Raw genomic sequence first — 19,726 nt, 5'->3', positions numbered from 1 at the left:
GTGCCCAGTAGTGGCAGGATGGGAAATGCAAAGGGGTTTGTTTGAGTGATTTAAGTACAAGACCAGCAGCCAAAAACCCCAAGGCTTTGGGCCAGTTTCAACTCTTCAGGTCTTTATTATCCCGTTTGTTAAATGCGGATAGGCACCTCATGCAGTTGTTTGAGATTACCCATTTGTAAAGCTACAGACCCTCCCCCAGGCTCTTGTTCCAATACAGGAGCCCCAACTCCCAGCCAGATCCTTGATTACAGTATTGCTTCTTTGGAATGGAGAGCCATACTGCACCACATTCAGCACTGCTCCACTCTGACGGAAGGAATCCTGAGACTATCTCCCCTCTCGTTACACTGACTCACAGGGCCAATGATTTATGGTTTAACTGCTTTGGAATATTGGCACTAGAGACCTGACATCCTCCCCTTAACTCCAGTTTTCCAGTTGTGCCTATCAGGGTCTCTAGAACTATCACAGCTACTAAAACACAAACGGTCAAAATATCAAGACCCCCATTAAAAAAAAAAAGAGACAGGCTGTCACAGGGTCCGCAGAGGTTTCTGCCTTCTCACCCTGTGCCCAGGCTGGTAAAATAAGAGACCTCACGCCTTCTTCTGGTGTTTCACCCTGTGCTTTATTTTACAGTGCCACCGTGCAGTCCCCCTTATCCCCCAACTGTTATCCCCTTTCCAACCCGTTCCAGGGTCTCTTGGCCCGTGAGGCTCCTTCCTGTGGTGAGGAGACAGAGCTGTAGCCTCCTGTCCCCTCCCAGGCTAGCCTCCTGACTGGGCTTTGTTCAGGGCTTTTATAGCCCTCCCAGCCTTCAGCCCAGCTGTCGCTGCTTAGCTCAGACTATTGCAGCGAGCCAGCCCTCGTTCGGGCCTGCAGCTGGGCTCCCTGCTGGCTGCTTTGCACCCCTGCCCCTGGCCTCTCTGCCTGAAAGCAGGGCCCTGCCGCACAGGCCCAAAAAGCCATCCAAGCGCCAACACAATTCCACTGTATGCCAAATTACTTTTAACCCATCAACTTCCATTGGAGTTGCCACCCTAATCCATCGCCTCCATCCTCTGGAATAGCAACAAAGAATCCTGTGGCACCTTATAGACTAACAGACGTTTTGCAGCATGAGCTTTCGTGGGTGAATACCCACTTTGTCTCTGATACTTGACATCCTCTGGAATGTTTACTCCCGTATATATGAGAAAAATCCTGGTCTCTAATTGCTATAATCTGTCATTGATGAGCCAGCAACTTGCTATGTACCTCCTCAGAGGTATGCAGTAATGTTAACCAATCAGAACATGTTATATAAATGAGCGCAACGTTATTGGCTGTGAGCTCCAAGACAGTAGTTTATTTTCCAGATATGTAGTGAAATCTCCTCTTTAGAATGACAGTTTCAAAGGAAATACTGTTACCCTTTTAAAATTCATGGCCACAACAGAAGTGGAATATACTAGAAATATCTCAAAATATTTTGAATGTACAAAAACACAATACATCGACTGACTTTCTGTTTACTGAATATGAAGATTTGATGTCCTCCAGTGTAAATATTGACCTTAGTGTCACCCGGATCAGGAAGTCTTTATATTTCATTCAAGAACAATTTCCATCTATTATTTAATAAGAAATTTGGGAAATGAAAGAGATTTGTGCTTTCTTTTTGCAGATAAACATTTATTTCTAATATACATGGTACGAAATAAAGAGGCGTACAGGAGTATCAACAAAGCTTTCCTTTATGTTGTGGTCAATGAACAAATATGCAATGCACCCCTTTGTTTCACAAATGTTGTGAAATAGTACTGAGGGTGACCAGCACTCTGTGGTTCACCACCACACATGAAATCAGAATGTTAAAACAAAGGAAGAAAGAAGGCAGAACGGTGTATTATAAAGTACATTAAAAAAAAAAATCTAATCCCACTCAAGATTTTACTTTATAACCATTGTGGAAGAGTTTTCTCCGACACCATACACTGTCTATTGTCATGACGCTGCTTGGCCAATTTGTGTATGTGTCAGAACAAACAGAAAGCAAAAGAAATACATACAACATAACACAAGGCTGCAGAGGAGTGCTGTTCTCTTATTGCTTACTGCTCTATTGCTGGGAAGTAGTAACATTTATTCTGACCTCGTGGGCAGAGACAGAAACTTTGAGAGTCAGATTCCAAAAGCCCAAATAACAATCCCATCCGTCATTTCCATCCCAGTTCCTAGCCTGACATCACTCCCAGTCTCACCTACTAAAAGAAGGGACATTGTCAAAATAAAAACTCATGAGAAAGGAAATGTCTTACCTGCTCTACCATCACCACTTTAAGATTTGTTTAGTTTTAATAATCTAAGTCAAATTTACTTTTCTTTTTGCATCCGACTCAAGCTTGGACAATGAAGCCAGACAGGCGAATTTCACTGCCTGGTTTCCGTGTGCTAGAATGACTCAGTCGTATATGGATTTCCAATGCTGCCGAGAAAGGTTTAACGAACAACCCCATATGTTCTGTGGTGGCGGCAGGAGAACAAGGAGAGGGCAATGGGAACGTAACTGCTCACTCTAATTAAATACAGTCTTTCTTGAAAATATTTCCATTCATATGAGGCTTTGTAAAAGCCCTTAAAAAATCCCTAACGCTAAATTCAGGCCCTAGAACTACTTGACAGCATCACTTTAATCCGGCAGTCTAAAGGCGATCTCAGACTAAAGCTTTTTCTAGCCCAGATATTTCAGACACTGAAATCAAGTGAGATCAAACTAAACCTACAGTGACTGCAGATCCAGTTACAATAAACCAATAACAGAAAGTACAAAAATCAAAAGATATGTAGATACCAACTGTAATAAACACAAGGGATTAGAAGTGCAGAAAGAGAAACATTAACTCACCATCTTAATAAAAACTTCATTTCTAGAGACTGCAAAAACCATCCTCAAAGTCTACGAGGTGCAATCTAAAGGAAACTCAATGCACTCATTAGCTGGATTTGCTCCCTTTAGGACCAGTTCTTGATTAAGTTATAAACTTTATGTCAGTTCTGCCCCTGCAGTAAAATTCTACTGTTGCATTTTGGATCACAAGGCAGCCTCACGCGCTCACTCTTCTCCCAACAAATCCCCCCCTTCCCCGGAACAGCACCCGCCCAAGTTGCCAGACAGACTAACCAGCTGGAGGACTTGAGAAAGCCCCTTAAGAGGGGAAACGTTTTTGCAAATTGCTCCAAAACCATGACCGTTTAGCTGTTATATAAAGGAACCACCCTAGAAATTGCCTGCCTACAAATAGGGCATTTCTTTGGGTCTGGAAGTGCCTGGTAGCACTCGTCACAGGAGCAGACGTGCCCACACTCGAGAAAGACACATGATTTCATGTTACTCAGACAGACGACACAGGCGTTTTTTACAGTCTCCCCACCCTCCGTGTTCATGTCATGCCTTAGCTGCTCCTGAGTCTGCCTGAATTCATCTTGCATTTGTTTCAGGCGCTGCTTTTCCCGAAACTGCCGGTACTGCTTCCGCAGAATGAAGAAGAGTGTGGCACAGGTGGCAAAGCCGAAAATGACCGTCAGGATTTTCCAGAGTTTGACATTTGATTCTTGCTTCTTCAGCAAGGAGTCAAAATCCAGGCTGCTCAGATAAAACTGCAACCCTTGCTTGGGGGGCTGCAGCTTGATAATGTTGTTGTCTAGGACCAACTCTCCCACTCCCGTTAACGTTGCTCCGACCTTCAGCATCTCTTCAGTTTCTTGGATGCCTTTGGGACGTTCGCCGCTAATGTAGTGGCCAATCACATCCGTGAAGGACTGAATAGAGGGATGGAACTTTTCGTACACCGTCTCCAAGCTGAGTTCTGCAGAATCCAGGGGCTTTACCACCCTTACTGCGACGCTGGCACTGTCCTCGTGAGGCACCAAGTCAAAGGGTGTTGCATTGGTTCTCTGGTGGATGATCTTTTCACAGTCATTCCTGGTGGAGGACAAGTGAGCGAGAAATAAAGCAAATGCAGGCATAGCCGTTTTGCCATCAGCTGGAACACATGACAAGCAAAAACACAAGCCACTTTCCCCTAATTAAAGACTAGCCATGAAATAGGTGTTTAATCTGCTTTGTTGTAAACACACCATCTTCGAGCCCTCTCCTCTTCTATAAGAGGTTAAAAAGTCTTCAAAAGATGCACTGAAAGTTGACTAATTTTATCTACAGCCAGGGGAAAAAAAAATCTTTAGCAGCACCTAACCCTACATAAGTTAAATCAACAATGCATCCTTCCTCTCACATACCTGACAGTAGCATACTACAGTGTTGTGAGGCTCAGCTAATTAATGCTTGAAAAGCACTTTGAGGTCCGTAGACAAAAAGTGCTAAAGAACAAAATATTACGTTAATTCACACTACTGGAGCCATTTAAAGTTTCTGCAGCATTTGATCCTCTTGAAAAATCCCTCCTTTATATTAGTGTGCCATAACAGGGCTTTCAGGCAAAGCACTGGTATTATCTGAATCCTTTTTTTACATGTCCTACCAAAGTTTCTCTAGGTCAAAATAACCGTAAAGCTTTTTCTTTCTGTAGCAGTGTTGCCTGGGGAATCTGTATTAGGCCCCTCTTTTGTATTCTCACACTTCTGCTTAGCTCCATTATAAGGAAGCAGACACCACACTTCCCCTGGCAAGAAGACGACACTCAGACATACCTAATCTTCCAAATGGGTTTCCACCTTTGACAAATTGTTGTGTGGCAAGAAGCACTGCAAGGCACATAAGCAATTTTAATAAGTATTACCCCATTTGACTGAGGCTTTGTTTAGGCTCAGAGAGTAGAGCAATGATCTGGTTTCAGCAGGTTCATTTGACAATGCGACTTCCGATTCCTTCTCCGGGTACCGAGTCCGGGAATCATGTTCTCACCTGATTTATCATTTGAATTATACTTATTAAGAACTCATTTTAACATCTGGGGAATTTTGCCAGGTTATGACCATTGTTCAATATGAACAATTTACAGCTGTTGACAAATGCTCTTAAACTAGCTAAGTTGGATTAATTCCCTATTTTCCAGTATTTTGCCAGCTACATGAGGGTCACAACACATCGTGATCTTGAAATCTTTATGCAGGCACCTCCATGAATTCTGCAGTGATTTTAGTTTATAAGGCTTTTGGGAGAATGCCTTCCACCCCAAATGACACTTCTGTTTCCTACACCCAACAGTTTCATTCATTCTCTGATTAGGCTAGTTATGTAAAGTCGCCCAATCTTGAACCTTTGGGGTGGGGACCAAGGGCTTGTAATAACAGCTCTCCTCACGCTTACAGAGTGAAATACCCTCCCTGATGTAAACAACTGCTAATGTGCAACAGAATTCTAAAGTAGGTTAAGGACGTGACTGTTTGCTCCCCACTTCAGTTCACCATCACTGATTTTTTATGATTTTATTGAACAGCGTTCAGACTTGGTGAGGGATGCTCTATGAGGCTCAGATTGTTGTTGTTGCCACTGCTAATAATAATCCACACTACCTTAAGGCTTTGCCATTCCCACCACTCGATTGCCAATGAATTAAAAACAAATGCATCACAGATGATGTTAAAAAACCTCACAAAACAGTGTAAATTACACCTGCACTAGCTATTAAAGGGAACAAATAAAGTTGGCAGGCCCAAAAATCTGACCTATTTACATTAATTTGTAAAGAAAGTGAGTGTTTACAGGTGTCTTCCTTCCCAATTACCACCATCAACACTCTCTACCCTGCTCACCTCAAGGGAAAAGAAAAAAAGAAATAGAAAATGGATTTGAGAGAGAAAAGTTTTCAGCTCCTAAAGAAGGATTTAATATAGGGAATGGGATGGAAGATGTTAAATCTTACTAAAAAGTATCCATGACATGCACATGCACCTTCAATATATACACACTTTAAGGGATTTACAAACTTTATGTATAGGAATGACTTCACCCCACACTGAAACATATTCACCTCTGAGTTCGATCACAGCAACCAGGGCTGGCTCCAGCCTTTTTGCCACCTCGAGCGGCGAAGCCAAAAAAAAGCCGATTGGCAGCACTTCGGCAGCAACTCAATTGCGCTGCTTCATTCTTCTGAGGCAATTCGGCGGTAGGTCCTTCGCTCCCTCTCTTCCTCTTCAGCGGCACTTCGGTGGCCGCTCAAAGAGGAAGAGAAGGACTGAGGGACCCGCCGCCGAAGACCCAGACACATTGCCCCTTTTGATTGGCCACCCCAAGCACCTGCTTTCTTCACTGGTGCCTGGAGCTGGCCCTGGCAGCAGCTGGTTAACACTGCACAGCAATATTACACACCAGTTACCATCATACCCAATGTTCACAGCAGAAAAAATTTAAGGAGCCAAAATAAATGGAATTTGGCTAGGACACCAAAGTTAACAATATTACTGCTCATGGAAAGTGTCATTTGACCTCCAGTAGCCAAGTGGTTACAGTTCGATCTGAATGACTGCATTACCAGCAACGAAAAGAGTCTGACAATCTACACTGGAGCCTTGGTTCAAAACTGATCAGTAACCCACCCAAATACCGACTAGACCATTTTAATTGTTGAATAACTCTCATGTCCATTCAAATCCAACACAATAATATTTGTCTGGTTTTGAAACAGCATCCATAATTCATGGAAAACAAAATACCCAGCCAACTAGTTACTAAGTAACCTTGGGTTACAGGCTATTTTATATGGAAGGAATTGCCCTATAGTTGCCTCTCCCATCAAGTAAACTGAGCTACAAAATCTAGTTCACGGTCAAACTCCTGCATTATTCAGTAGACTTCATGACCAAATGAAATCACACCACTAAATTATCTCACCAAATTCAATACCCAATTACTTTCTTTGGCAGCTGTCTTCATCATAAAGCCAACAGGGGGAGCACAGATGTCTGGATCTTTTCAAGAAGAGACGTAGACATACCAGATATGGGTTGTTCGATTCCACACCATTTTATGCTCCTGGAGTGTCAGCCTCTGAACTACCCCCTTGCAATTGTCCACAAATTGGCTGTTGAGAGTTTCCTTAACAGACCGCACAACACCTGAAAGATACAGAACCATTTAACCAAGAATTTTAAAGGCTATATATTTGTTAACCATTAATAAAAATGAAATGTATAATAAATACATATAAAATTAGTAATGCCAGAGTTAACCCTGTTATGCAACAAAGGAAGACTGGTATAGACAGGCTAAAAGTATAAGAAGAAGAGAATTAGTGCTTTCAATTGTCAGCAACTGTCCCAGATGAAGAACTAGATTAGGATCTAGAGCAGTGGTTCTCAAACGAGGGCTGATGCTTGTTCAGGAAAAGCCCCTGATGGGCTGGACCGGTTTGTTTACCTGCCGCGTCCGCAGGTTCAGCAGATCAGGGCTCCCACTGGCTGCCATTCGCCGCTCCAAGCCAATGGGGGCTGCAGGAAGGGTGGCCAGCGCGTCCCTTGGCCCACACCGCTTCCTGCAGCCCCCATTGGCCTGGAGCGGTGAACCGCGGCCAGTGGGAGCTGCGATCGGCTGGACCTGCGGACACGGCAGGTAAACAAACAGGCCCGGCCCGCCAGGGGCTTTCCCTGAACAAGCGGCGGCCCTAGTTTGAGAACCACTGGTCTAGAGGGTCAGGAGGTGGATATAGGCTAGGCAAGGAAACAGACACACTATTCTAGGGAGACTGCCTGACTTTCTATTCTAATGGAGGTCATTTAATGTAAGGACTTGTCTGGGATTAGACAGAAACCACTGGAAACATTAGGAACTATTTTGTACATGTATGTGCTGAGCCTACTGCTTGAAATGGAACGTCATTATCCTTGTGAGTTTTCTCGGATGGTTCGATGTTTTCTCGACCAACCTCTACTTTAGCTACCTGACCCAGTATCAGAGATGCTGGAGAAAAGTTATTTTCTTAGAAGAAGGGAAGGTGAAATGGAAAAGATTGGAAGCTATATTTATAACCCTTTAGCAACCCAGGCACTTCTGCACAATACCTTCAATAACTGCATATGGGACACATTTTCCTGGTGCTTCCATAAGAATGTTCTTCAAGTCTTGATCTAGATTCACTTGTTTTGCTCCCTACATAAAAAAAGAGCCCGCTGTATCAGTAGTTATAGACTAAATGTGCGTTATGAAACAGATGTAAGAGAGACTTCTCACTTATGACTAATTTCTAAAGACCGTGTTGTGCAGATAAACTTGGGGGTGGGGAAAAGAGGGTTTTGAGGAATAGGGGTCAGTTCAGTGCTAATTTACAATAAGCACTATATTTAGTCTTGGGAGCGTTAGGTTTTTATTGGTAAATGTCAATTTCACCACACACATACAAATTGACAAAAAATAATATTTCCATCGATAATATCAAAATTTACAGATAGGCAAAGTAAGAAAAATGCTGCTTGAGAAATTATTAGAGCTTGATTTAAGGATATTTACTTTGTATATTTTGGCATGTGATGTTGACAATATGTGTTTTAAGTTACAAAGCTTGAACTTTTTGAATCTCAATATCTACTGTCATTAAATAATTATTGCCTGGTCCCTCCACAATTTCCCACAACTGTGAAAATTTAAATTGATAAAAATTAAAAAAAAGTTTTAAAATAAACATCAATATTATCTGTCAAAATTGTGAAAATACAAAAAATAGAATTCTGCCAAGCCTAACTATATTAAGTCTTTTTCCTCCATAGTTTTAATAGGACAACTTTACTCTTATCTAGTGTTTTTCCTCAGTAGACTTCAAGGCACTCTACAAAAGATGTCCGTATCATTATCCCCATTTTACAGATGGAAAACTAAAGCACAGATCAGTGAACTGACTTCCCCAAGCTCACCCAGCCGGTCAGTAGCAGAATCAGGAACAGAACCCAGGTCACCTAAGTCCCAGTCTAGTGTTCTATCTTAAATCACCAGTGGGAATTACTTGCTATCATAAGTGTATCATGTTAATCTAACAAAACACCTCCAAACATGCTTATCATACTAGTTAGTTTAAGCTATTACAGTGAAGCAATCCCTGAACCAGTTTTAAAATACTGAAAAAAAAAAAACCAATATAAAGGGGGAACACTTCTGGGAACAGGATAAATACTGCACCGTCAAACAAATGAAGCACTAACAACACACTCTACCGCCAAATAAAGACATGAAATATTCAATTAAGAGAAAAAACAACTCCAAATGAACCAAATATTTCCTCATCAGAACACTCTATTCTTTTATATGGAGTTTCTAACCTATGATTGTGCTACAGTGTTACACACCAAACTGTAAAGTTAGTACTTTTCAATAATAAAATAAAAATATCACACAACTGACCTTGAGGCTGTGAGCAACTTTAGATTTCTGCCTGTAAATGGAGTACAGAATTGCCGTGACAGCCGAACTGGTGGCCAGCAGTATAAGCTGGCCAGTTGAAGGCCGCCCCCCACTTTCCATCATCGCAATTTAGATCTAGTTCAAACATATTTAAAAAATAAAAAGGTTACAGTAATGATCAGGTTATTAAGAGACTTTCCTGTGATCGTGCTTTTGAGGGGAGGAACAGACCTCATGAAGGAAAAGGATTTGCAATGGTCTCAATCTAAGCCAGAAGCACTGAGCCATGGGGAGGGGGGAGAGGTACCAGAAAGCAGTTCAGGAAGCAAGAGGGATAATTTAAGGCAGAAGCTGATAGCTCCTGGCAACAAGGGAGAGTCAGCAGGTGTGCACTGTATAAGCACAAGAAAAAGCAGGGCTGATGTCAGCTATTTACTTTATAGGGTTGGTGGCAGGAGGGCGAGGTGAGGAGAGCAGTCAGGGCTGAGCACTAGCGTCTGGGAAATCCAAATGTGACCAATGGGCAGGCAGGTCCCCGCCCCGTCCTACCTGTCCCACCCCCAAAACTTCCCTCCTAGCTCCAAACACCCCCCGCCCCCGGTAGCCCTACTCTGCCCCACCCCCCCCAAACACCCCCCCGGTAGCCCTACTCTGCCCCACCCCCCCCAAACACCCCCCCGGTAGCCCTACTCTGCCCCACCCCCCCAAACACCCCCCCGGTAGCCCTACTCTGCCCCACCCCCCCCAACACCCCCCCGGTAGCCCTACTCTGCCCCACCCCCGGTAGCCCTACTCTGCCCCACCCCCCCAAACACCCCCCCGGTAGCCCTACTCTGCCCCACCCCCTACTTTCTCTTCCCCATCCCTCACCCCGCCGCCAGCGTCCTCTCCTAATGCACCCAGCACACGCAGCGCGCCCCCCCCCGCAGCCCGTGGGGGGGAGGGGGCGAACCCCTTCCAGGGCCTGCCCCCCCCCCCGTATGACGCCCCCGGCCGCTGTCGTCGCCCCCCCCCCCGCTCTGTGCCAGAGAAGGACACTCACCCCACCCCGCCCTAGCCAAGCCTGTCCCTTCCCCTTCCGGCGCGGCCTGATGACGTCAGCGCCTACACTCTATCCGCGAGCAGCATAGAGTTGAATCGGGAGCATAGAGAGTGGGGCTAGAGGAGACACGCGGGGTCCTCCATTCCCCCACCCCTGTGAGATAGAGTCTCCTGCTTTCCTCTAGGGCTAGAGAGACAGGCTGGATCCCGCCCTTCTGCATGGCCCCAGCTATGCCTCCCTCTGGGGAGGGGAGCCAGGGTCAGGGCTTCTCTTCCCAGCTCGGCCCCTCATCTGTGTGCATGACGTAGACTAGCTAGGGCTTCCCATGAGTGGCTCTCGCAGCACTTCCCAAAGGAAGGCGGTGCCATCAGCCCCCTTTTACAGCTGGGGAAACTGAGGCATGCAGGGGGAAAGCAACTTGCCTACGGTCACCCAGCAGGCCGGTGGCAGAGAGCTGGGAATAGAACCCAGGTCTCTTCAGCCCAGGGCCCTGTCTGGTAGGCCACACTGCTTTATACATTTCATAGCACCTCTCATCCCAAAGTTTTGCAAACAGGAATCATTTCACCGAGAGCCAGTACTAGCCCAGTGGGGGGCTGAAGCAGAAATATCCTGAGCCCCTGCTTGCCCCTCAGCCACTCCCCTAAATATACAAATTGCATTATTTCCACAAACCAAAAAACATACCAACACAACATATACAAATACACTTGTTAAAAAGTCCACGTTAAATAAGATGAATGGTATGGGGGGGTCATACTAAACTGGGGGGCCCTTGAGCTTCTTGGAACCTTAAACAATTGCTTATTCTACTTATGCCTAGCGCAGTCTTCACCAACTGTTGAAGAGCAGAGGCCTTTGGGGGTGGAATTCAGCATAGCACTGCACAATTGGTTGGGGCCAGATTTTCAGATGTGGTTGGAGTAACAACTAGGCACCTAAGTAATCCATATTTAAGCATTTAAATCATAGGATATCAGGGTTGGAAGGGACCTCAGGAGGTATCTAGTCCAACCCCCTGCTCAAAGCAGGACCAATCCCCAACTAAATCATCCCAGCCAGGGCTTTGTCAAGCTGAGCCTTAAAAACCTCTAAGGAAGGAGATTCCAGCACCTCCCTAGGTAACCCCTTCCAGTGCTTCACCAATGTGTGGCTTGATTTTCTGAAGCACTAGGCACAGCTCCTGTGGAAGGAGTCTGAAGTCAATAGGAGTTGTGGGTGCTCAGCAACTTTGAAAATCAAGCCACTTACTCAGGTGTCCATATGTGCATTTAGGCACACAAGTTTGAAACGCATGGCCTGAATGCATTATTGAGGAGGAGGTCACCCTCAAGACAGAAAAATTTCACTTTAGAGATCTATTTATCTATAACTATATATGTAATTATACTTGAAGACGAGTTCTGTACAAGCTTGAGAACTTGTCTCTTTCACCGAGAGAAGCTGGTCCAATAAAAGATATAACCTCACCTACCTTGTCTATGTATTTATACCACAGTCACCATACCGGCACCTCTTCTTTGTTCCCATCAGTGCCGCATGTGTGGTTGATAGAAGAAGTTTCAGGGGCTCATCAAGAAGAAAATTTGTCCCATTAAATGTAATATTTCCAAGGCTGATTTAAGTTATTTTCTGTGTTGCTTTCTTTCTGTCCACTAGATGGTGAGATGCTCACATTGATAGCAAAAGCAGAATCTGGCTTTAACTTTGAAAGAGCTAGTGGTGGAAAGGATGGGATGTGTTTTCTAAGATGGGATGGCTCCACTGCATTCAGTGTTTAATGTTTAGGGGAATGGCCAATCCTAGGAGGGAAGTGTGGGAGGTCAGAGATACTTCCAAAAGGCTCATGGCCATTGCTTTCCACTAGAAGGAACTTGCACCAGTCGCTATTATATCAAAAGGGACCAGGTCATGGGGTATTGTTCCCAGTTTTTCTTCAGATGATTTTACAAAACAAATTAATTAAAAAATAGAAACCCATTCTGAACATTTCTTTTGCTAAGCAGCAGCAGGGAATGATGGTGCTAATTAATCTTTTATTCAGTGCTCTGAAGCTAAAAAGTACGATACAAGAGCAAAAACTATGTCTACACTACAGAGCCTATGCCAGCATAGGCCCCTAGTGTAGACACAGCATATGCCAACAGGAGTTTTTCTACTGGTGTAGGAATACCATCTTTCTGAACCACGTTAACTATGCCAATAAAAGCCCTCATAGCTATACCAGTATATGTTTTAAGTGTAGATCATGTCTAATTAATGTTAGAAGCAATGAACCTAGCCAGTTTCTCTAATTCCTTCAACTAGGAAATGAGGCCGGGACAGATTCCTTGGGATATGCATATGGATAATATTCAGTTCTTTGCTAATGAGCTTCTTATAGTGCATCCATCACCGTAGTATCTGAGCTACTGAGCTACTCCTAGGCTGAATATAATCAGCTATGGTACTGCTGAGCTACTTGGATCTCCATAGGGAATATACGTGTAATGTAATTGGCCGCTAGCTGTCATCAAGCACTTCACTTGCATTCTCAGAGAGAGCGAGTCCCAGTGCAAAGGTTCCTGTTGGCTCAACCTGTCACTGTAGGAGGACTGCCCCGTGATGTTTCCACTGCTGATAATACAAGTTGCCTATGGAGCACTTTTTATGAGTCGATGTCAAAGGAGGGAAAGCCGCAGTTTGCCCTTTTAATTAAGAGAGGGGAAATGAGGTATAGAGAGACAAAGGGACAGATTTTTAAAGGTATTTAGGCACCTAAAGATGCAGATAGATTCCCTAGTCGATTTTCAAAAGCCTCTTAAGCAGATTAGGTGCCTAAATCTCATAGGCATCTATCTGCACCTTTACATGCCTAAACACCTTTACAGATCTGGGCCTTAGTGACTTATCCAGGGTCTCATAGCAAGTGAGTCACAAAGCTGGCCCAAAATCTTAAGCTCCCATCCCATGCCCTGTCCACTACCATGCGCCAATTTGTATGCAATACTGACCTCCCCCACCCTTCATTCTTCTCTCCCATCATCTTCAACAGGGCTGCTTGGACTGAAGGTTGCAACTGGGTTTGAAAGGTTTCTCCCAGAATTACACACCCCACGTCCAACTCCCAGACAAGATATGAAACACAGAAGAAAGTGATCTAAATGAAGTGGAAAGAGGGCACACATGTTTAACAGTGAGGGTCATTAGCCACTGGAATAATTGAGCCAGAGCTTTTACGTCACTTTCAATCCAGAGTGGACATCCTTTAAAAGAGAGCAGCAAAGAATCCTGTGGCACCTTATAGACTAACAGACATTTTGGAGCATGAGCTTTTGTGGGTGAATACTCACTTCGTCGGATGCAAGTGAATACCCACTTTGTCTTGCATCCGATGAAGTGGGTATTCACCCACGAAAGCTCATGCTCCAAAACGTCTGTTAGTCTATAAAGTGCCACAGGATTCTTTGCTGCTTTTACAGATCCAGACTAACACGGCTACCCCTCTGATACTTTAAAAGAGAGATGCTCTAGTTCAACCACAGGTTACCAGGCTCAGTGCAGCTGAATTACTAGTTGGAAACTGGTTTCAGAGTAGCAGCCGTGTTAGTCTGTATCCGCAAAAAGAACAGGAGTACTTGTGGCACCTTAAAGACTAACAAATTTATTTTAGCATGAGCTTTCGTGAGCTGCAGCTCACTTCTTCGGATGCATAGAATGGAACACACAGACAGGAGAAATTTATACATACAGAGAACATGAAAAGGTGGAAGTATGCATACCAACAGGAAGAGTCTAATCAATTGAGATGAGCTATCGTCAGCAGGAGGAAAAAAACTTTTTGAAGTGATAATTAAGATGGCCCATAGAAGGTGTGAGGAGAACTTAACATAGGGAAATAGATTCAATTAGTGTAATGACCCAACCATTCCCAGTCTCTGTTTAGGCCACAGTTAATTGTGTCTAGTTTGCATATTAATTCAAGTTCAGCAGTTTCTCTTTGGAGTTTGTTTTTGAAGTTTTTTTGTTGCAAAATTGCCACCTTCAAGTCTGTCACTGAGTGGTTAGAGAGGTTGAAGTGTTCTCCCACTGGTTTTTGAATGTTATGATTCCTGATGTCAGATTTGTGTCCATTTATTCTTTTGCGTAGAGACTGTCCGGTTTGGCCAATGTACATGGCAGAGGGGCATTGCTGGCACATGATGGCATATATCACATTGGTAGATGTGCAGGTGGAAACTATGGCTTGTGCTACGCAGGAGGTCCAACTAGATGGCCACAGTGGTCCCTTCTGGCCTTGAACTTTATACATCTAGATGCGTTTGTCAGTGCTCAGCCTGTTTCCAGGTGAATAGATGTCCACACAACAACCCCCAAAACAAACAGCACTAACTCATTGGAGGAGCCAAGAACTGAATGGGTCTTAGACACTTAGGCCTGATCTGCACTTAAAAGTTAGGTTGACACAGCTATGGCACTCCGGGATTTGAAAAATGTATACCCCGGAGCACTGTAGTTAAGGTAACCTAGTCTCCAGTGTAGAAGAGGCTAGGTATATGGAAGAATATACTTAGCCTTTTGTAGACCTACCTGCCACCGCTTGGGGAGATGGATTACCAATGTCCATGGAAAAACCCCTTCCATCACCATAGAAGGCATTTACACTGTGGCAGTACAGCTGCATAGTGGTGTGCTACTGTAGCGCCCGTAATGTAGGCTTGGGCTGAGCTACCTTTCTACCCTAGCGGTAGTCGTCCCTCCAGATCAGGATTGGAGCAGCGCTGGAAACCGTGCAGTGCCACTGACTAGGCTCTGATCTGATTTGTGGGAGCCTGGTACCAGTGCAACAGCTGTTCGCCACCTCACCGTGTTTAGCTTGGAGGAGGAGAAAGAGGAAGCTTACTGAGAATGGAAAAGGAAAGAACACTCCAGTTCCTGCCCTATGTTACCAAATACCCAGTTAACTTTAATTTACCAATAGTGCTGCAGCATCCACCCAGGGACTGCATCGTTTACACACCTTCTGTAGGGAGCATGTCTGCAAATCCTTGAGCAAGGCATGGTAGAGATTCTTCCCTTTACTTCCCATGATGGTTTGGTAACTGTACTGTGCTTCAGGGAGCTAATCATTTCATTTCCCCCTCCAACAGACATCCCAGGGCACAGTCCAGAAGTGTCTGGATCCCGGTGGCAGGAGGAGGCAGGACCCCAGGTACAGAGCCATCTATCTCTTTCCAGCCGGGAGCTGCAGCTTTAATGAGAGATGAGCGTTGCACTTTAAAGAAAGCTCCACAATGGTACATTGCGGGGATAGGAAAAGCAAGGGGAAGCAGGGGGAGTGGGAAGGGAAAGAAAGGAAAGATGGAGGAGAAAGACAGAAGAGGAGGTTTATGGGAGCCTAAACCGTGCTGAATCCATTGGTCTAAATGCCCTTCTGAGCTCAGGAAAGGATGTCTCGGTGGATGGAGCCCTGTGCCGTCAGCTGTCCCCACTGGCTATAAAAACTAGGGCATCGCTCTGTTACACCGCGTGAGCTCCCTATATGCCACTCCCCCCATTCCTCTCTAGTTCACAGATTCCCTGCAACCCCACCTCTCGCTCTGTGTGGACCCCATTCCTCCTTTTCCCCACATACCAGGACCTTCCATTCTCCCCCATGCCAGAGGCTCTGTGTGCACCCCCTCTCTGGCCATCACTTCTCCATCGCCTCCTTCCCTCCCCCCACTCAGTTCTCTCTGTCTGGGAGAGAAGTCATTTAATACAAGGGTTCTCAAACTGGGGGTTGGGACCCCTCAGGGGGTCGTGAGGTTATTACATGGGGGGTTGCGAGCACTCAGCCTCCACCCCAAACTCCGCTTTGCCTCTAGCATTTATAATGGTGTTAAATATATTAAAAACTTATTTTTAATTTATAAGGGGGGTTGCACTCAGAGGCTTGCTATGTGAAAGGGGTCACCAGTACAAAAGTTTGAGAACTCCTGATGTAGGGTGTCACCGTGTTTAAACTGTATCGAGACAATGGGGGGTGTTGTTGTGCTGAAAGGTGTTCATGGCTGCCATCAACCAGTTCTTTGATATGTAGGCAATTACAGATCTGGTTAAAGCACCTGGGCCTGCTAACCAGATATAAGAGGCCCCGTGTGTCTTCCATGGCCAATGATACCGAGAACATTCACTGACATTTTGAAATAAATCAGATGTGGTGTTGACAGACAGCCAGACAGACAGACATGCCACTGAGTTGTGTGAGACCTCACGCTGCTTGGCCAATAGGATCAGCATCACAGCTTACGGAGAGCTGAGAATGGCCACTCGTCAACCTTTTTTCTTTCCGATCCCCCTGGAGACAGGCGCCAGTGTCCCTGGGTGAGCTCATTCTATAGCCAGAAGGCAGAAAGCGCATGAGCTGCCACAAACTGCACATATCCCTGCCAGCTGGAGAGAGATCAACATGAACAGAGTTACTCTCTCATCCTGGGGACCCGTGGCTCATGCCAGCAATGGCCCCACAGCTGAGACAAGGGCTGGGCCGAGCACCGCCACACAACAAGCCACACTTGGATTTTCACTCACATCAAGCATATTCTTGTTGTGACAGCACCAGGACCTTCTTCCACTGTGCTAAACCGTGGGGAGCAGCCGGCCTGAGAGCTGCTGCAGTCCATCCACTTGCGCTCCCTCTGGCCCACTCAGAAACCACTGGGGGTCAACGGTCTCTAGCATGGGATCCCCCAGGCGCACCTTTAACCGCGCATCCTTCATCTCACTGGCCATTATCTATGAAGATCACATTTGTGCTCACAGAAATGCCGATAAATCGGTAATGAATGGAATGCCAAGAGCACTCAGCAGGTGTATTCTGCCCAGCTGTACCTGGTCCTGGACCATACAGCTGCTCTCTGCCTGCAGTATCCATTTGGTCTGAACCTCAGGTTAACATCTCCTGGATAGATACCCCCAGCAGGACAGCAGCCCCTAACACCACAGTGGTATGTCAGTGCAAATCAGCCCAGACAGAAAAGTGGCTCTTCATTAGTCACCAGCCCCACCTCTTAAGGCAGTGAGGTGGCCCTTACAGGTCTCCCATCCAGGTTCTGCTCTAGCCTAACCATGCTTAGCTCATAAGATGTGTTAGGATCACACCCCACGGCCACATCTCTGACAAGTCAAAGCAGTTGAAGTTCTATGGCACATGAGATTCTTCTAAGCTCTCCAGGGACAAGCAGAAATCTACTAATGGGAGCGCTGAGTCCACCAGGGAGAATGTTCTCAAGCAACTTATCCTGGAGTTCTCTTTTGCCTCTGGTTGCTTCTCTTCCTTCAGGGATGTGTTCCTGTCTGACTGATGCTGGCCGTGGCTGCTGCACTGACTTGCCTCTAGCTGATTAAATCTCTAGGAGGTGAGAGCTGGAGTGTGATTTCTAAGCCACGTGCAGCGATCAGGGCTGCTTTAGCCCTAGCAACGTTTCTGCTTTTAGAGGAATCTTAACCTTAGGATGCTGGGGATGAGTCTGAAAATTCATCTGTAAGTTCATGCAGCTGCTGGACCCCGCCATGATTCCCCCACCCCCACCTCCTGGCAACAAACTGCCAAATCCTTCCTGTAATGAGGTTCTTGATCAGTGGTTCTCAAACTTGGGCGGCCGCTTGTTCAGGGAAAGCCCCTAGCGGGCCGGGCTGATTTGTTTACCTGCCGCGTCCGCAGGTTCAGCTGATTGCAGCTCCCACTGGCCACGGTTTGCTACTCCAGGCCAATGGGAGCTGTGGGAAGCGGTGCGGGCTGAGGGATGTGCTGGCTGCCCTTCTCGCAGCCCCCATTGGCCTGGAGAGGCAAACTGCGGCCCGTGAGAGCCACGATCAGCCGAACCTGTCGATGCGGCAGGTAAACAAATCGGCCCAGCCTGCCAGAGGCTTTCCCTGAACAAGAAGCAGCCCAAGTTTGAGAACCACTGTTCTTGATCTTCTACACAGCTGCTGTAACTCTCTTTCTAAAATCCTGGCCATCCACCGAGGTTCCCAGCTGCCAGAGGGATCACTTATCCAGAGAGGTGCCCTGACTCTGCACCAGCTGTCTAACCTGCCACCAAATGCCCCTCCTCAAGGCAAGACCACACTTCCCTTCCAAATCCAGAACCTCCTAGCCCCCTGTTGCGTGGCCTGACCCACTTCCCAGCCACCAGAATCCTCCTTCTACCTGCCCCCACTGCCCCCAAGACATGCACCTCCTGGCCAGGTGTCACCCACCTGGAAATCAGGACGCATTCTAAAGGGTTGATTCCTTTTGCTAGACACAAGCATGCGATGAGGTAATGGCCTTGGTGTCTCCACCAAGGAAAGGGTTACAAGTTAAACATGTACCTTCCATGTTCCTGTTGTGTCTAGTTGGGAGCTAAACACCTTCCACCTCTGGTCAGGCCAGGTCCACACACAGGGCCAGGATAGTCAGCCAGCTGAGAATGCTTCTCCTCTCTGTGAGAGGAGGGGTCTTACAGAAACAAGATAGGTGAGGTAATATCTCTTACTGGACCAGAGAGGTGAGAGAGACAAGCTTTGGAGCCACACAGAGCTCTTCGTCAGGTCTGGGGACCAGGGGCGGCTCTACCTTTTTGGCCGCCCCAAGCAGTCATGCGCGGGAGGCGCCCCGGAGCCGCGGGAGCAGCGGACCTCCCGTGGGCATGACTGCAGAGGGTCCGCTGGTCGCGCGGCTCGGCTGGACCTCCTGCAGCTGCGGACGATTCGCAGGTCTGGCGGCTCTGCTTGAGCTGCCGCAGGCATGCCTGCGGGAGGTCCAGCCGAGCCGCGGGACCAGCGAACCGTCCGCAGTCATGCCTGAGGGAGGTCCACTGGAGCCGCGGGACGAGCGCCCCCTCCGCAGTCATGCCTGCAGCAGGTCCGCCAGCCCAGCCTGCCGCCACCCCGGGAAAGGGCCGCCCCACGCGCGTGCTTGCCGCGCTGGGGTCTGGAGCCGGCCCTGCTGGGGACGTACACCGAGTGTCACAGCTCAGCAAGGTGGAATAGATTGTTCAGCCTAAGGAGTTAGCATATATTCTAAGGGATGCTCAGAGCACCTTTCCCAGACCTCAAGAAGAGCTCTGGGTAGGTCGAAAGCGCATCTCTGACACCAACAGAAGTTAGTCCAATAAAAGATACGACCTCCCCCACCTTGTCTCTCTAATATCCTGGGACCCACCCACGACTGCAACAGCAGGGTCTGTAAGTGTTCAGTTGGGTGGGGGTGGGAACTATGCTACTTTCATACTGAGTTCCAGGTTCAAGGTACCAGCCACACAGAGCTGGGGATTTTGCAACATCTGTCTGGCCCTGTCTGGCAGCAAAAGACAGGCCCCCTGCATCCAACTCCCCAAGAATACAGC

The 19,726-nt window shown here is 46.6% G+C and overlaps 1 protein-coding gene across 4 annotated transcripts; it reads right to left on the bottom strand.

Annotated features, from left to right (window-relative positions):
- Window positions 1-1,326: 1,326 nt before the first annotated feature.
- Window positions 1,327-10,459, bottom strand: MUL1 (mitochondrial E3 ubiquitin protein ligase 1). 4 transcript variants are annotated; one of them, XM_044996570.1, is made up of 5 exons: window positions 10,440-10,459; window positions 9,332-9,466; window positions 8,002-8,089; window positions 6,939-7,059; window positions 1,327-3,964 (listed from the first exon to the last, which is right to left on the bottom strand). In XM_044996570.1, the coding sequence occupies exons 2-5, from the start codon at window positions 9,452-9,454 to the stop codon at window positions 3,235-3,237; spliced, it is 1,062 nt and encodes a 353-aa protein (XP_044852505.1). In that variant the 5' UTR covers window positions 9,455-9,466; window positions 10,440-10,459; the 3' UTR covers window positions 1,327-3,234. The 4 variants fall into 4 exon arrangements, with proteins under 4 accessions (XP_044852505.1, XP_044852504.1, XP_044852503.1 ...); XM_044996569.1 differs by lacking the exon at window positions 10,440-10,459 and adding an exon at window positions 10,202-10,284; XM_044996568.1 differs by lacking the exon at window positions 10,440-10,459 and adding an exon at window positions 9,768-9,898.
- Between the last annotated feature and the right edge of the window lie 9,267 nt (window positions 10,460-19,726).

This window comes from Mauremys mutica, chromosome 21 (assembly GCF_020497125.1).
Source record: "Mauremys mutica isolate MM-2020 ecotype Southern chromosome 21, ASM2049712v1, whole genome shotgun sequence".
NCBI lineage: Eukaryota > Metazoa > Chordata > Testudines > Geoemydidae > Mauremys > Mauremys mutica.
Note: the sequence above shows the minus strand (reverse complement) of the source record. Positions and strands in the feature narration are given on the sequence as shown.

Bases quoted from the DNA above. Each gene is read 5' to 3' on its own strand.
- MUL1 (XM_044996570.1), bottom strand. From the start codon at position 9,454: ATGATGGAAAGTGGGGGGCGGCCTTCAACTGGCCAGCTTATACTGCTG. The intron at 7,060-8,001 runs GTATTGTGCAGA...TGTATCTTTCAG, and splicing joins CCCATATGCAGTTATTGAAG to GTGTTGTGCGGTCTGTTAAG. The intron at 3,965-6,938 runs GTATGTCTACGT...GTCCTCCACCAG, and splicing joins AATCGAACAACCCATATCTG to GAATGACTGTGAAAAGATCA.